The sequence below is a fragment of the Heterodontus francisci genome, chromosome 41, assembly GCF_036365525.1.
Source record: "Heterodontus francisci isolate sHetFra1 chromosome 41, sHetFra1.hap1, whole genome shotgun sequence".
Classification (NCBI taxonomy): domain Eukaryota; kingdom Metazoa; phylum Chordata; class Chondrichthyes; order Heterodontiformes; family Heterodontidae; genus Heterodontus; species Heterodontus francisci.
In genome coordinates this window covers 12,339,920-12,357,364 of record NC_090411.1, presented here as the reverse complement: position 1 = coordinate 12,357,364, position 17,445 = coordinate 12,339,920, and the positions used below count along the sequence as shown (strand labels likewise).

The following is a 17,445-nucleotide window of genomic DNA, read 5'->3' as shown; positions in this document are numbered from 1 at the left end:
TTAAATTAACAGTCACTGTAGGTAAAGATTTTATTGAATCTGTGGCTGCTCACTGCCAACCTCAAAGAAAAAGTTGCCCAGAAAAGTCTAGGGATCTCTGTGGCATGGGTTTCCCCTTTCCTAGCGTTAGTGTGTTTCTGGCACCATTCAAGGGAATGTCCTGGCATCCAGCAGCAGTAATGTCGTCAAGCTAATCATAAAGTCATAGAGAGATACAGCACTGAAGCAGGCCCTTCAGCCCACCGAGTCTGTTCTGACCATCAACCACCCATTTATACTAATCCTACATTAATTCCATATTACCTACCTTCCCCCAATTCTCCTACCACCTACCTACACTAGGGACAATTTACAATGGCCAATTTACCTATCAACCTGCAAGTCTTTGGCTGTGGGAGGAAACCGGAGCACCCGGTGGAAACCCACGCGGTCACAGGGAGAACTTGCAAACTCCACACAAGCTGTGAGGCTGCAGTGCCAACCACTGCACCGCCCCCATCACACTGAAGTATTCTCAGAGAGCAAACCGGGCAGTAAAAACTGCTGAGTCCCTTCACTTCTGATTTTAAATTTTTACAGAAGGCAAAATAAATGATTAGGACATATACATGAGATTAAGGTAGAAACTTAAAAATAAAGTAAAAATGTGTGGAGTTTCGTCTTATGGAGAAATTTGACTTTCAACAAATGTAAAATTACTTTTTCAAGGCCATTGAGGCTGTTTAGCAGTAATTATGAACTTGGTATGCCATTTTTTAAAAACCTTAAGTCTCATTCAACAAGGTGTAACTTTTTCACGGTTTTTTTTTACAGCAATTGTAAGAGTGTAAGTTCTAGTCAGTCCATAGATTCATTGCACTCTGGTGGGAGGGAGCCTCAACAGTGTACTCTCTGACATGTAGGATCACTGACTGCAACTTTCATATTTCCACGTTTAACTGCACATGTGCAGACTCCAGAAGTAGCTATCAGTTTCAGAGGAGTAATGACAGCCATTGCTGACTGTTGTGCCGTCATTACAAGCACAACATCCGGGCCAGGTCTGCAGTCTGGTGCACCTCCATCTGCTTGGGGACTTGGCTGAAATTACTAATAACAATGGTAGCGCTTTGAGGATGTGCTATGGCTCCATCAAAGAATAGAATTACGTGATCTACTATATTGAACACTGTCTGCCTGTGGGGTGGCCCTCCTAGAATGTATGATCCAGGAAACACTCATCCTCCCTGATGCTCTGCAGTGACTCCAATAGCTCCTCAAGCTCTGAAATCGTGAGCTCGAGTTCAAGCACCTGGAGATACTTCCTGCACAAGGTACATGTAGTGTCCTGAAATCCCCATGTGGCACAGGACTTTCAAGCAATCAGTCTGAGCTGCCCATCCAGGATCTGAAAAAAAAAACCAATTCTCTCTTTTATAATCTGTTTGGTATCTTGTATAAATTATTAATTTTAATTAATTACACTTGACCTATTGTGTGCTCTTATTACTTTGCTTACTTACCCCAGTTGAAATTTTATTAATTAGTCACAGTAATGGGGGTTTACATAGTTTGATTTATCGTTTCCACTTGTTAAATTGTCCTGGCTTAATACGATCTGTTTTCATGTTCTGATTGTTGGGTTTCCCCGTTACAGTGCTTGGTATTGGCGCCAACTCGAGAGTTGGCACAGCAAGTGCAGCTGGTTGCAGAAGACTATGGAAAATCTTCACGAATAAAGAGTACCTGTATTTATGGGGGTGCACCTAAAGGCCCTCAGATACGGGACTTGGAGAGAGGTATGTGGATCTGTGGCAGACCTCTATTATAGGGAATCTATCTGTAGAGATATTGAAGCCTCCCATATATGCTGATGTTGCAAAGATTGCATGGCTGTTCTTTTTCAAACATGCACGAATTGAAGCAGTAAATCGATCTGCAGAAAATATGTACTTCTGGAGCTAGAATATTTCCTGGATTTATATGGCTCTGTGGATTTAACCAATGAGTAGCTGAGCCATTGAAGAAAAAAAATGAAGATCCCAAATTCCATTCCTACTGTGCACTGTTTGAGCTCAACTTGGGTGGTGGTGTGAGTTTTTTGTAATCTTGTTCAGAGTCAGGGGAACAGTTGGAGAGAGCCTTCTGTTGTTTTGTTCTCCCCTTGTTGGAAGTCAACATGTATAAATGCCCGGTGAGGGCAGGATTGGGTCCAGCTATCCTACACATCGCAACCTGCAAAACAATGTGCCATTTGTGCCAGGACACTGCTAGGAATAGTGTTTTTCCTGGTACCTCTGCATTCTGGAAGACCACCTGTAGAGGCCAGCAATGTACTTTTAGAGCTGTTGGCCCAGAGCAGGCCTCCTTCCTGGGTTCCAGTGTGCTGTACTCTGCCTTGCCTCATGCAGTCCAGTTCTACTTGCATTTTGAACTCTACTGCTGTATCTTTTTATTCCTTTTTCAAACTAATGTGTTTAATGTTACTGCAAGGTCCATTTAATCACTTCACTGTAAACTTGTGACACTCATTTTAACCCAGTTTGCAAGCGTTTATAAAATTCTATTTGCCATTTGTGTGAATGCTAGATATTCTGCAAATATTACATCCATCTTCTGTCCCTATTGCTCGCCCTATTTTAATTTCACATGCAAATTTATGAAGCTTGCAGTTGGTTTCTGTATCCCGGTTGTAGGTAAGAAATCAAATGGAATCCCAATCGACCCTTCTCAATCTGACAGTGACCTCTGCGTGCCCCACTCACTTAACACCACAGACCCCCAACCTCCATTTTGCTCTGACCTCTGGAAATCCCAGTATACACTTGTACATTGACACAGTACCACACAACAACTTGGCTCAATTAAAAGGCAGGTATATAATTATAGAAAGAGAACATGCAGGATTTGATAAAATAATGAGTAAAAATGGCAATAACATGAGTACAGGAAGTAATGGTTTATTTTTTTTAACTGGGCCACTGATCATTAGGTCCTGTACTTTCTATACTTCATTGTAACTTTGTGCCGTATTTTAGGAGTGGAAGTCTGTATTGCAACCCCAGGCCGTCTAATTGACTTTCTGGAAGCTGGGAAGACTAATCTCCGTCGCTGTACTTACCTGGTGCTGGACGAGGCTGACCGTATGCTGGATATGGGCTTTGAGCCTCAGATCCGGAAAATCGTGGAGCAGATCCGGGTAAGAATAGTGGAAATTGAAAGCGTCACTAAGATTACACTCCTGTCTCTGTAAGGCCGGTGTGCTGCTGTTTAAATCAGCTGCCAGTTTGCGCACCTTGAGCCTAAGCACTTCTCATTCTGGCACAGTGGAATGTAATGCCAACAGCATGTTTGTGGACTGGGATACTGAGACAATTGCAGTGAATCCATGGTAGAACCTAAAATTTTGCCTCTTTCATTCAGCCGGACAGACAGACTCTGATGTGGAGTGCCACTTGGCCAAAAGAGGTGCGGCAGCTAGCAGAGGACTTCTTACGGGAATACATCCAGATCAATGTTGGAGCCCTGGAGCTGAGTGCCAACCACAATATCCTCCAAATTGTTGATGTGTGTCAGGAGACTGAGAAGGACCTGAAGTGAGTGTGCCTAGGTACTTGGGCTGCCAGATGATACCTCACTATGTGAGGTGCAGGAATTGTCACACTGATGTCTGTATAGAATGGTAGAAACGTACAGCACAGAAAGATGCTATTCAGACCATCACATCTGTGCTGGCTCTGAGAGCAGTTATGCTTAATCCCATGTCACTGCTTTTGTCCGTAACCCCCTCAGTTCCTCATCAAGTACCCATCCAACTTTTTTTTAAATTACTTATGCAATCCGCTTCCACCACCTTTTCCGGTTGGAGCATTCCAGGTGCTGACAACTTAATAGGAGGGGGGAGATCTCCTCATTCCCCTTTAGATCTTAAAGAGTCATAGAGTTATACAGCACAGAAACAGGCCATTCGGCCCATTATGTCTCTGCTGGCCATCAAGCACCTAACTATTCTAATCCTATTTTCCAGCACTTGGCCCGTTGCCTTGTATGCTATGGCGTTTCAAGTGCTCATCCAAATACTACTTAAATGTTGTGAGGGTTCCTGCCTCTACCACCTCTTCAGGCAGTGCGCTCCAGATTCCAACCACCCTCTGGGTGAAAAAAAATTTTCCTCTAAACCTCCTGCACCTTACATTAAATCAATGCCCCCTGGATTTTGATCCCTCCGCTAAGGGAAAAAGTTTCTTCATATCTAACCTATCAATGCCCCTCATAATTTTGTTTACCTCAGTCATGTCCCCCCTCAGCCTTCTCTGCTTTAAGGAAAACAACCCGAGCCTTTTCAGTCTCTCTTCATAGCTAAAATGCTCCAGCCCAGGCAGCATCCTGGTGAATCTCCTCTGTACCCTCTCCAGTGCAATCACGTCCTTCCTATAGTGTGGTGCCCAGAACTGTACAAAGTACTCCAGCTGTGGCCTAACTAGCGGTTTATACAGCTCCATCATAACCTCCCTGCTCTTACACTCTGTGCCTCGGCTGATAAAGGCAAGTATCCCATATGCCGTCCTAACCACCTCATCTACCAGTGCTGCGGCCTTCAGTGATCTATGGACAAGTACACCAAGATCCCTCTGAGCTTCTGTACTTTTTAGGGTCCTACCATCCATTGAATATTCCCTTGCCTTGTTAGTCCTCCCAAAATGCATCACCTCACACTTCTCAGGATTAAATTCCATTTGCCACTGCTCTGCCCATCTATATCGTCCTGTAATCTAAGGCTTTCCTCCTCACTATTTACGACACCACCAATTTTCGTGACTTATCGTACTTATCATACCTCCTATCTTCACGTCTAAATCATTAATGTACACTACAAACAGCAAGGGTCCCAGCATTGATCCCTGTGGTACACCACTGGTCACAGGTTCCACTCGCAAAAACAACCCTCAACCATTACCCTCTGCCTCCTGCCATTAAGCCAATTTTGGATCCACTTTGCCAAATTGCCCTGCATCCCATGGGCTCTTACTTTCTTAACCAATCTTCCATGTGGGACCTTATCAAAAGCCTTACTGAAGTCCATGTTGACTACATCAACTGCTTTACCCTCATCTACACATCGAGTCACCGCCTCAAAATTCAATCAAGTTAGTTAGACACAATCTCCCCCTGACAAAGCCATGCTGACTATCCCTGATTAATCCCTGCTTCTCCGAGTGGAGATTAATCCTGTCCCTCAAAATTTTTTCCAGGATTTTCCCAACCACTGATGTTAGACTCACTTACTGCAATAACTGACTCCTTGATCAACAGTACAATACCACCTCCTCTTTTATCCCCTCCCCTGTCACACCTGAAGATTCTATACCCTGGAATATTGAGCTGCCAGTCCTGCCCCTCCCTCAATCATGTCTCTGATAGCAACAATATCATAATCCCATGTGCTAATCAACACCCTCAATTCATCTGTTTTACTAGTAAGACTCCTTGCATTAAAATAGATGCAATCCAGCCTTGCATTTTTCCATTGTACCTTCACAGGTCTATATTTGCTCTGCCTTCCAGACTGACTCAGTTTCTCTTCTATATATGACTGAGCATCACCCCTTACTGTACCTCCACTCTGTATCCCATTCCTCTGCCAAATTAGTTTAACCCCTCACCCCCACCCCAACAGCACTAGCAAACCTCCCAGCAAGGATGTTTGTTCCATTCAGGTGCAACCTGTCCACCTTGTACAGGTCCCACCTTTGCCAGAAACAAACCCAATGATTTTGAGTCGATGACCTCTGGTTATTGACCCACTTGCCAGAGGGAATAGCTTTTCTCTATCTAAAACTTTCCATCTTGAAAACCTAAGTCAGGTCACTTCTTAACTTCTGTTTCTAGAATAGTTCTAACTTTTCCAACATATCATAACTGAAATCCCTTATCCCTGATAACACTTCTGCAGCCTTTCTAAGATCTTTACATCTTCCTGAAATGTCGTGTCCAGTACTGTCCACAACATTCCAGCTGAGATCAAGCCAGTGATTTATAAATTTCTAACATGATCTCTTTGCTTTTATATTTTATTCTTCTAATTATAAGCTGAAATAACCTATATGCTTTTTTAACCAATTTAACCAGATTGCTGTGCTACATTTTTAAGGATTTGTGTTTATGGACTCCAAGGTGTTTCTGCTTCTCTGCACTTCTATTCATATTAGAACATCTTTCCACACTAGTCCTCCCAAGGTGCGTCACTTCACACTTCTCTGCTTTGAGCTCCATCTGTCATGCTTCTGCCTATTTCCACATTCTTCCCGTCGCCCTAAAGCCCATAACTATCTCGTCACTTTTTTTTGTTCATATAATCGTGTTGCTGGCAAGGCCAGCATTTATTGCCCATCTCTAATTGCCCTTGAAGTTGGTGGTGAGCTGCCTTTTGAACTGCTGCAGTTCGTGTCATGAAGGTACTCCCACCCTGCTATTAGTAGCTTAAGAATTTTGCTGCACCAACATTGAAGGAATTGTGATATATTTCCAAGTCAGGATGGTCTGTGACTTGAATTGGAATGTGAAAATGGTGGTGTTGCATGAGCCTGCTGCTGTTGTCCTCGGTGGTAGAGGTCAACAGTTTTGGAGGTTCTCCCAAAGAAGCTTTGGCAAGTTGCTGCAGTGTATCTTGTAGATGGTACATTGTGCAGCCATGGTGTGCTTGTGGTGGAGAGAGTGAATGTTTAAGGTGGTGGATGCAGTGTCAGTCAAGCGGGCTGCTTTGTTCTGGGTGGTGTCAAGTTACTTGAGTGTTGTTTGGAGCTGCACTCATCCATGCAAATGAAGAGTGTTCCAGCAGACCTTACTTGTGCCTTGTAGGTTACGAAAAGGCTTTGGGGAGCCAAAAGGTGAGTTACTTACTGCAGAATACCCAGCTGGTCCAGTCAAATTTCTGGTCAATGGTGATCCCCCATGCTGTGAAATGTCAAGGAAAGGAGGTCATACTCTGTTGGAGCTGTTCATTGTCCACCACTTGTGTAGTGTTAGTGTTGCTTGTCACTTATCGGCAGAAGCCTGAATGTTGTCCAGGTCTTTCATGTGGGATGTATCTATCTCCTGTTATCTACTACTTTGACATCATAGGAGCAGAAGTAGGCCGTTCAACCCATTGAGCCTGCCCCGCCATTCAATATGATCATCCGCTTCAATGCCTTTTTCCCACACTATCCTCGTTTCTCCTTATGTCATTTGTATTTAGAAATCTGTCAATCTCTGCTTTAAACATACTCAATGACTGCACTTCCACAGCCCCCTGGGGTAGAGAATTCCAAAGATTCACAACCCTCTGAGTAAAGACATTTCTCCTCATCTCAGTCCTAAGTGGCTTCCCCCTTATTTTGAAATTGTGTCCCCTGGTTCTAGACTCCCCAACCAGGGGAAACATCTTACCTGCATCTACCCTGTCTATCCCTTCAAGTATTTTGTAGGTTTCAATGAGATCGTCTCTCATTCTTCGAAACTCTAGAGAATACAGGCCCAGTTTCCCCAATCTCTCTCCATAGGATAGTCCTGCCATCCTGGGAACAAGTCTGGGAAACCTTTGTTGCAATCCCTCTATGGCAATAATATCCTTCCTAAGGTAAGGGGTCCAAAACTGCACATAGTACTCCAGGTGCAGTCTAACCAAGGTTCTATACGAGTGAAGCAAGACTTCACTATTCTTGTACTCAAATCCTCTTGCGATAAAGGCTAACATACCATTAGCCGCCTTCATTGCTTGCTGCACATGTATGCTAGCTTTCACTGACTTATTGACAAGGACGCCAAGGTCCCTTTCTACATCTACACTTGCTAATCTCTTACCATTTAAGAACTACTTTGCATTTGTTCCTCCTACCAAGTGGATAACCTCACATTTTTCCACATATTCCATCTGTCACGTCCTTGCCCACTCACTAAGTCTGTCCAAATCCCCTGAAGCCACTTTACATCTTCCTCACAACACACATTCCCACCTAGTTTTGTGTCATCTGCGACCTTGGAAACACTACATTTGGTCCCCACATCCAAATCATTGATATATATTGTGAGCAGCTGGGGCCCAAGCACTGATCCCTGCGGTACCCACTAGTCACAACCTGCCAACACAAGAATGACCCGTTTATTCCTACTCTCTGCTTTCTGCCTGTTAACCAATGCTTGATCCATGCCAGTATATTCCCTCCTATCCCATGTGCTTTCATTTTGCTAACCAATCTCCTGTCGGGGATTTTATCAAAAGTCTTCTGAAAATGCAAGTATACCACTTCCACCAACTCCCCTTTATCAATACTGTTAGTAACGTCCTCAAAAAAACTCCCAACAGGTTTGTCAAACATGATTTCCCATTCATAAATCCATGTTGACTATGCCCAATCAGATCATCATTACCCAAGTGTCCTATCTTTAGTGATATCACTATCTTTAGAATAGATTCTAGCATTTTCCCAACGACTGATATAAGGCTAACAGGTCTGTAATTCCCTGTTTTCTCTCTCCCTTCCTTCTTAAATAGTGGGGTGACACTTGCGACCTTCCAATCTGCAGGAACCACTCCAGAATCTGTACGGTTTTGCAAGATGATCACCAATGCATCCACTATCCATAGGCTACCTCTTTCAGTACTCTGGGTTGTAGAATATCAGGTCCTGGGGGCTTATCAACCTTCAGCACCATTAATTTCTCCAATACAACCTTCTTAGCAATACTAATTTCCTTCAATTCCTCATTAACCCTAATCCCTTGGATCTCTAATTCTGTGAGATTTCTTGCATCTTCCTCAGTAAAGGCAGACACAAAGTAATCATTTAGCTTCTTTGCCATTTTCTATTCTCCATTATAAATTCTCCTGACTCTGCCTGTAATGGACCCACATTTGTCTTAGCCAGACGTTTCCTTTTTACGTACCTGTAAAAGCTTTTACAGTCCGTTTTTTTTTTCGCTAGCATACATTCATATTCTATTCTCCCTTTTATTAGTTTCTTCATCCTGCTTTGCTGTATTCTTAAAATCCTCCCAATCCTTAGCTTTACTATTATTTCTGGCAACTTTATAGGTCTTTTCTTAACTTTCTTAAAATTCTTAACTTCCTGTGTTATCCACGGTTGACTGCCTTTACTTTTGGGGATTTTGTGCCTTGAAGGAATGTATAGTTGCTGTAAACTATGTAATGACAAGTTTCATATCACCTGCAAACTTTATAATGCTGCTGCCTACACTGAAATCGAAGGGTAATGGACTCAAAACTGACCCTTTAAAAACACCAATACAAACCACCTCCCAGCCTGAATGTGTGTGTGTTTAATTATAGACTGCTGCACCTGATGGAGGAAATCATGGCAGAGAAAGAAAATAAGACTATCATCTTTGTGGAGACAAAACGCCGCTGTGATGATCTGACCCGCAGGATGAGGAGAGATGGGTAGGCATTGTTGTTTTCCAGTCAACAGACTTGTTAAATAAATGTCAAATCGAAACTCAATTTCTTGGCATGTTGGTTCCCAGAGTATGAGAGCATATTTTCAGGTAATCTAGTTAATGATCTTGGCACAGCACCATAGCAAGGGAGGGTAGGTAGAAAAGTTGTGAGGCCCAAGAGCAGCCCACTCATGCTCTGCATACTAAGTAGCACATATTACAGGGAAACCATAAGGACAAGCACGAGTCTGCTTTCAGAAGGAGGCATGGGACTCGGGGGGAGCAGTGGCAGCAACCTATGGGAACAGGGTGCTATCTCATTTTGTACATTTTTCAAGCCTCACCCCTTTTCTTGATTCCTGCAGCTGGCCAGCAATGTGTATTCATGGAGATAAAAGTCAGCCGGAGAGAGACTGGGTCCTAAATGGTAAGAATGGGTGTCTTTCCCATGTTGGTGCCTAGTTTCAAGCAACGGTTTTTATAGTTAACAAAATGCAGCTAATGTTCATTTTAGTATTAGGAATTGCATTTAATTATTAAATGATCTAGAATACTTGAACTTCCTGATCCTTTCAAATGTTATACTTTATCTTGCCATCCAACTCACTGGGTAGTACCTCAGAACCAAAGATGGCTTTATAATGACTATTGTCAGAGCAAAAAGCATGAAAGGGCCATTGGTCCAGCAAGCCCATTGCTTTCGCAGTCCAGTTAGCTTCTCTATTGTGGACTCTACTCCTATTTAACCTCCTCAAGGGAAAGTCCTTTGTAAACACTCCCTCATCACTGAAAGGTGCCAAACAGAACTTTGAAAGTGCATTCAGCAACCTCCAGGTCTCCTGAATTTAATCCTGGCTTGCTGCCATTTACTGACATGATTCCTTCGCGACCCCCCCCCCCCCCCCCCACCCCCAACCACATAAACAATCCCAGTAGCACAGGAACTGCTGTGTTCCATGGACTACTTGGCTATCTCAATCGAGTCATGTTCCCACGCAAATTTTGAAGAAGTTATTAACAGCCTGGCTGTGCTTGTGATTCTGCTTCATCATTCTGTCTACTCACTAAGACAAGTTTAACTTCAAATCTTGCTCCTTTTCGTTCTGTGTTCAATAGCCTGCGTGCATGTGTATCATCTGTCTCTCTCGCTGCAAGACCTGGCTCCTATTTTCCCTTCATGCTTCCTCCAACTAAAACAATGAGTTTGTGAATCTCTTAACTTAGATTCTCATATCCTGAAAGTGCCCTCAATATATGGGCCCTCTCTAGTACATATTGTTCCCCCTAAAAGTGGGAGGATTACACCTGTATGCGATATTTCATGTCTCCTCACCAGTGACTCAAAGTTAGGAAATCCTCCTTACGCTTGGGTGCCGTCGAGGTGGATCCTTCTATTTAATTAGATTGGGGTGACAGCTTCACATGAACTGAAACTATCAATGAATGATTAATAATCCCTAGATCCTTCCCTTCCACTTTTGCTGAGGACTTCTCTCATTGTGTACTTCAGTTTGTTGTTCCAGTCTGCATTTTTTCTTAATATCTACCTGTTCTTGGTGCAAACTAGTTTCCAATCCTGCTATTTATTATGAATTTCCAAGCTTTTGTAAATCAGATTAAATTCTATTAGCTGATTAAACGCCATGTACTAGTTCAAAAGCCTTTAAGAATTTTGTCAGGCTTACTGTTACTAAATGTATTCTGTCTCCTGCTGGTAGTCTGTGATCTTTAAATGAGTGTTGATGTCCTGTCTAATACTTTGCACAATTTCCTCACTACACACACTGGTTAACTGGTTTCTAATTTCAGGGTTTCTCTCACACCATTATATGTGATCAGGATATTCTCCGTTCATCCTGTATTTACTCAAACCTCGCCTATTTCCTCCAGTGTTTTGGGATTCTAGAATCTCATCTGGAGATCTGGACCTGGCATCGTGTATTTTATTCATAACCCCACCTTATGATATCTCCTTATGTTGAGTCCTGAACTAGGACAGGTGACTGTTCTTGAAATTTGCCAGTCCTCATTTGTGAAACTTGATTTGAAGAATATTTAACACACATTTCCTTTTCCTCCCTAACTTGCCCTTTACAAACCAACCTGAATTTCTAAAATGTTAAAAATGTTTGGGTTTCTCTGTTATCTGAAGCCTGTATTTTTGTTGCACTCTTGTCTTTTATACTCCTTTCGTTGTGCTCCACTAACTTTTGGATGTCGGCCATACTATTATTTCATTTTATCATTGAATCTTAGAAACCTGCAGCACAAAAGGAAACCATTTGGCTTGTCATGCCTATGCTGGCTCCTTGTAAGAGCAGTTGTACTTAACCCACATCCCTGCTCTTTGTCTGTAACTCTCAAATTCCTCATCCTCAAGTAGCTGTCCAACTCCCTCTTAACATTTTTTACATGGAATTGACAGTACCATCTTTCAGGTAGCTTTGCAGATCGCAATAACTCTGGGAAAAATATTCTCATTTACCCTCGATCTTTTGCCAAAGCCTCGGAATCTATGTCTTCTGTTACTAACCCACTTGCCAGAGCGAGTAGTTTTTCTTTATCTGCTGTATCAAAATATCTCATCATCTTGAAAACTAATATTAGGTCACCTTTTAACCTTCTCTGACATCCCTCAACCCTGGTAACATCCTGGTAAATCTCTCTACTTTTTCTAAGGCCTTTACATCTTTCCTGAAGTGAGTCCAGAGTTGTCCACAATAGTCTAGCTGAGGCCTGGCCAGTGATTTATAAATCTCTCGCATGGTCTCTTTGCTCTTACATTCTATCCCGCTATTTATAAACCCAAGTTGCCCATCCTGATTTTTTTTCCACCAGCTTATTAAGTTGTCCTGCTGCCATTAAAGACTTGTGTATATGGATACCAAGTGTCTCTGCTCATTTACATTTTTTAAAATCCTGCCATTGATGGTGTACTGTTTGTCCATGTTAGTCCTCCTGACATGCACTTAACACTTCTCCACATTGATCTCCAAGTACCATGCTTCTGCCCATTTCACCATCCTGTCTGATCTGAAGCCTATAACTATCTACTACTTTGCCAAGTTTCATATTATCTGCAAACTTTATAATGCTGCTCCCTACACCAGAGTCTAGGGAGTTTATAACATTTGAAAAAAATAATGGACCCAAAACTGACCCTTGGGTAACACTATAGCAAACCACCTCCCAGTCTGAAAACGATTCATCCACTACCACTACCCATTGCTTCCTGTCACTGAGCCCATTCCATATCCACACTGCCACTTTCCCCTTAATTCCATGGGCTTTCATCTTCTTAATATCCTCCTGAGTGGCACTTCTGTTGAATGCCTCCCGAAAGTCCATATGTACATCTACTGCACTACATTGATCAACCGTCTGTTACCTCATCAAAGACTTCAGTTGAGTTACACGATTTGCTTTTAGCAAATCCATGCTGACTTTCCTTGATTAACTTCTGCTTTTCCAAATGAGTTTTATTTTGCCCCTGTTAATGGTTTCCAATAACTTCCCTATCACTGATCTTGGACTGACTGGCCTGTAATTTCTTGGTTTATCCATCTCCTGTTTCTTGACTAGTATAACATTCATAACCCTCCAGTCCTCAGTCACTACTCCTGTATCCAATAAGGATTGAAAGATCTTTTAAAAATATTTGTTTGGTATTGGGCTATTTTAGCTTCAGACAGTTAATTTAATATTTGTTACTTGTATAGTAGTTACATCCTAAAGAGGTAGTCAGCCCAACAGGTCCATGCTGAGGTTCCTGCTCTACCCTCGTCTCCTCCCACCCTACATGTTTGAGAAAAGTTAACCAGCATCTTATACAATTGTTGCATGCACCAAACCTTGCTCGTGATATTTGGCTGTTATGCCAGCAGTGTGTTCTGGATATTATAACAAGTTAGCTGACGTTACTGGACTGATGCTTGGTTTCCTTGAACACGCTGGCTACGTTATTACTCCATCCACATAATCCAATTGCCTATCTCTCAGAAACTTATCCAAATTTTCCTTTGAACATGTCGGAGCTGATCTGTGGAATTACGACATCTTTTCAATTGGTTCAATTCCTTGTCCAAATTCACAGCTTATCTTTTTTGGGGCTAGCTTTTCCCACCAAATAATTCAACCACATTCTGCTGTTAAGGGAAGCAAGAGAAGAAATAGCAGAGGCTCTGACCACCATTTTCCAGTCCTCTCTGGCTACACGTATGGAGCCAGAAGACTGGAGGACAGCTAACATTGTTCCATTGTTTAAAAAGGGAGAAAGGGATAGACTAAGTAATTACAGGGCAGTCAGCCTCTCCTCAGCGGTGGGAAAATTATTGGAAAAAATTCTGAGACACAGCCTAAATTGTCACTTAGAGAGGCATGGATTAATCAAAGATGGTCAGCACGGATTTGTTAAAGGAAGATCATGTCTCACTACCATGATTGAATTTTTTGAGAAGTTAACAAGGAGGGTCAAGAGGGTAATGCATTTGGGTAGTCTATATTTTAGCAAGGCTTTTTCATTAGGCCCCACATGGCAGACTAGTCACGAAAATAAAAGCCCATAGGATCCAAGGCAAAGTGCCAAGCTGGATCCAAAATTGGCTCAGGCAGGAGGCAACGGGTAATGGTTGATGGCATTTTTGTGACTGGAAGGTTGTTTCCAGTGGGATTCCACAGGGCTCAGTACTAGGTCTCTTGCTTTCTTTGTAGTATATATCAAAGATTTGGACTGGAATGTAGGGGGGTATGATTAAGACGTTTGTAGACAATACAAAATTGGCCGTAGGGTTGACAATGAAGAAGATAGTTGTAGACTGCAGGAAGATATCAGTGGACTAGTCAAGTGGGTGGAACAGTGGCAAATGGAGTTCAGTCCAGAGAAGTGTGAGGTAATGCATTTGGGGAAGGATAACAAGGCAAGGGCATGCACAATAAATGGTAGGATACTGAAAGGAACAGAGGGACCTTGGAGTGCATGTCCACAGATCTCTGAAGGTGGCTGCATAGGTAGATAAGGCAGTCAAGAAGGCATATGGGATGCTTCTCTTTACTAGCCGAGGCATAGAATATAAGAGCTGGGAGTTATGCTGAAACTGTATAAAACACAAGTTAGGTAACAACTAGAGTACTGCATGCAGTTTTGGTCACCGCCCTTAAGAAAAATGTGATTGCACAAGAGAGGGTGCAAAGGTGATTTACAAGGATGTTGCCTAAACAGGAGAATTTTAGTTATGAGGGAAGATTGGATAGACTAAGGGTTGTTTTTGTTGGAACAGAAGAGGCTACGGTGAGATCTAATTGAAGTGTATAAAATTGTAGAGTGTCTCCTGACAATGCAGAGCATGCGCAGAGCAATTGGCAACGTCATCAGTGCATCCAAATATTTGCCGGCTTGCCAGTATGAATCTGCACGTGCGTGCACCGACGTCACCACAACACAATGATGCCAGGCATAATAATTTTGAGCCTTGCCTCACCCCTCAAAAGCTGCAATTGCCACTTCCATTTCATCCCCAACAGTATCCCGTTTTGGCCACTCACTTCCTGCCTTGCTGTTTTCCCCCCCCCCCCACCGCAGCCCTGGCCTTGCCGCTTTCCACTCTCCCGGCCTCTCCGCTTCCTCCCCTCGGCCGATCACTCCACACCCTGCCGCCCAGGGAAGCGACGGGGAACAAGCAGCCGAGTGTGGAGCGAGTGGCTGAGGTGCGGCAGTGCCGAGCGGAGTGGCACAGAGAAGCGCCGATGCCAGAGGGAGCAAGGTACTGTTGGGGGTGGGATGGAGGCGGCAATTGCAGCCATTGAGGGGGTTCGGGTTTAATTTGGTTTTTGTGATAAATTGAGGAGCACCACCTTTATTACTGCCTGAGATGTCACAGACAGTGAGGTTTCAGTCAATGAGACTGCATTTGCGCATGTGCCAGTACTGTGCCACCTAATGGTTACGTTGTCAGCAAACACAGCCAAAAAATTGAGAGGTCTAGATGGAATAGATAGGAAGGCCCAATTCCCCTTGGTTGAGGGGTCCATAACCAGGGGGCATAGATTTAGGGTAAGAGGTTTAGAGGGGATTCGAGGGGAAATCTTTTCACCTTGAGGTTGGTGGGAATCTGGAACTCTCTACCTGAAAGGGTGGTAGAGGCAGAAATCCTCATGACATTTAAAAAGTACTTGGATGTGCACTTGAAGTGCCGTAACCTACAAGGCTACGGACCAAGAGCTGGAAGGTGGGATTAGGCTGATGGCTGGCGCCGGCATGATGGGCCAAATTATCTCCTTCCATGCTGTAAATTTCTATGATACTGCAGGAAAGTTGTATTTTTAGGTTTTTGGAGCTTTTTTAATGGTATATCTCGCTTTTCTTTCAGTTATTGTAAATTTATGCATATAATGAATTGAGTTGAGCTTCCTGTATATTTAGGAGATGAGGAAGTATGGTTCTTTGTAGTGTTTTTTTAATGAAATGATTTTTCTCTTTCTACAGAATTCCGATCGGGAAAGGCGCCCATCCTTATTGCAACTGACGTTGCATCTCGCGGTCTAGGTTTGTACTCAACTTGTTTGCAGAAAAATGTATTGCAGAGCAAGCCGTGAAATTTCCTAAATTGAAAGGAGAGCTTATCTTTAAAGTGACGTAGTGTGATTTTCCCACCATCTTGAGCTTTTTAAATAAGTGGCTTATTTTTGTTTTTTAAAATGTCTCTTTGTTTTTGTATTAAGGTACAGGCCTGCGGCAAGGCCTAGGCATGACAAAACGAGCACCAAGAGGGAGAGGAGATATCCATCTACCGCCACCTACATAAACCAAGCTTAGCCTTACCGTGTGGGGTCTTAGCCCCTATGCACTGGGCTGGCTGTCCAAAATTTGGGGTCTTCGGATAATGTTTACCCCGTCTGCCGTTATCCAGCTCGGCCTGGCACTGTCTGGTTCAACTTCTGCAGCGGACTGGTTCGTTAAATAAATAGGGTCTTCAGATAATGTTTTCCCAACTGACTGAATATCCAGCTTGTCCTGGCAGTGTGGGGTTCAAGCCCTGCTCCAAGCCATCTTATTGGAGAGAATATTTTAGGGGACTTCATTAATGCTGACTTGCCTATCAAACCAGCATAGCCTAGCAATGAGACAATAAAACTTTATACTGCCTGAGTTCACCTATCAACCAGGATACTATTCAGGTTCCAGGTAATCTTGCCCATCTTAGTCAGATGGTGTACAGTGAAGTCCGGCTGAATCTATGGTTGTCTGCACAGTCGGAACTCAATTAGTTGAGATTTTTGGATGATGTTGCCCCTTGCTTGATGAGGGATATTCCAAAATGGGAATAATTATTCAAGTGTACTTCTGAGAGGTCATTAGATTTTATGCACGTAATCCATGAGGCTGTTTAATAGCTGGTGTAAAATTTGTTGCGTGACTCCAGAATTCCTTCTGGAAATGGAGCACTTGATCTTTTGGATTACTTTATTTATTCATTCATTGAAATCTGGATTTCAGTTGCAGAAATATCTATTAATGCCACATTCTGGAATCCACTTACATTACATCGTCTGATGCCCTCAATTATGCTAGAGTTTTTGATGGGATTTAATTCATCATTATACTCCACAGAGAAGCAATCATTCTATTTAATATATGTGAAAGATTGCATGGAGGTATCTGTTAGAAGTTTGGACCCTGCAGTTGTGTGATACAATTGCAGGTGCAGGGAAGCTTTGCCTTTTGAGCTACTTTTTTCTACACTGGTGACAAGGAGGGGGACGGTGGTTGTATTGTACAGATCCTGCATTTGTTTTCCTGGCATACTCTGATACTTGGTGTTAGATTAGCAACAAGGGGCAATAGAAAGTGTAATAATGTGCTACATAATTGTGCACATATAGAGTACCCCTTACTGACCTCTGCATAAAGAGGTCATATTTGAAAAAGATTAATATAAACTGATGTTGAACGTAGCAGTGAGGCAGGCTGCTCAACCTCGGTTTGTGGTCATCCTGATGGCTGATGGGCTTTGAAACTGGTTAGAAATAGATTTA

At 42.9% G+C, this 17,445-nt stretch overlaps 1 protein-coding gene across 2 annotated transcripts in view; it reads left to right on the top strand.

Moving 5' to 3' along the window:
• The window catches only part of LOC137353253 (probable ATP-dependent RNA helicase DDX17), a 54,520-nt gene that overhangs the window by 23,585 nt on the left and 13,490 nt on the right, over window positions 1-17,445 (top strand). Inside the window, exons 6-12 of one of the 2 annotated variants that reach the window (XR_010969825.1) lie at window positions 1,637-1,778; window positions 3,018-3,178; window positions 3,403-3,575; window positions 9,308-9,418; window positions 9,780-9,841; window positions 15,896-15,955; window positions 16,132-16,360. Coding sequence is in view for 1 of the 2 variants with exons in the window: in XM_068019328.1 (XP_067875429.1) it covers window positions 1,637-1,778; window positions 3,018-3,178; window positions 3,403-3,575; window positions 9,308-9,418; window positions 9,780-9,841; window positions 15,896-15,955 (709 nt within the window). In the remaining variant the exon portion in view is untranslated. The remainder of the gene's footprint in view (window positions 1-1,636; window positions 1,779-3,017; window positions 3,179-3,402; window positions 3,576-9,307; window positions 9,419-9,779; window positions 9,842-15,895; window positions 15,956-16,131; window positions 16,361-17,445) is intronic. The other variant, XM_068019328.1, reaches the window with a different exon arrangement.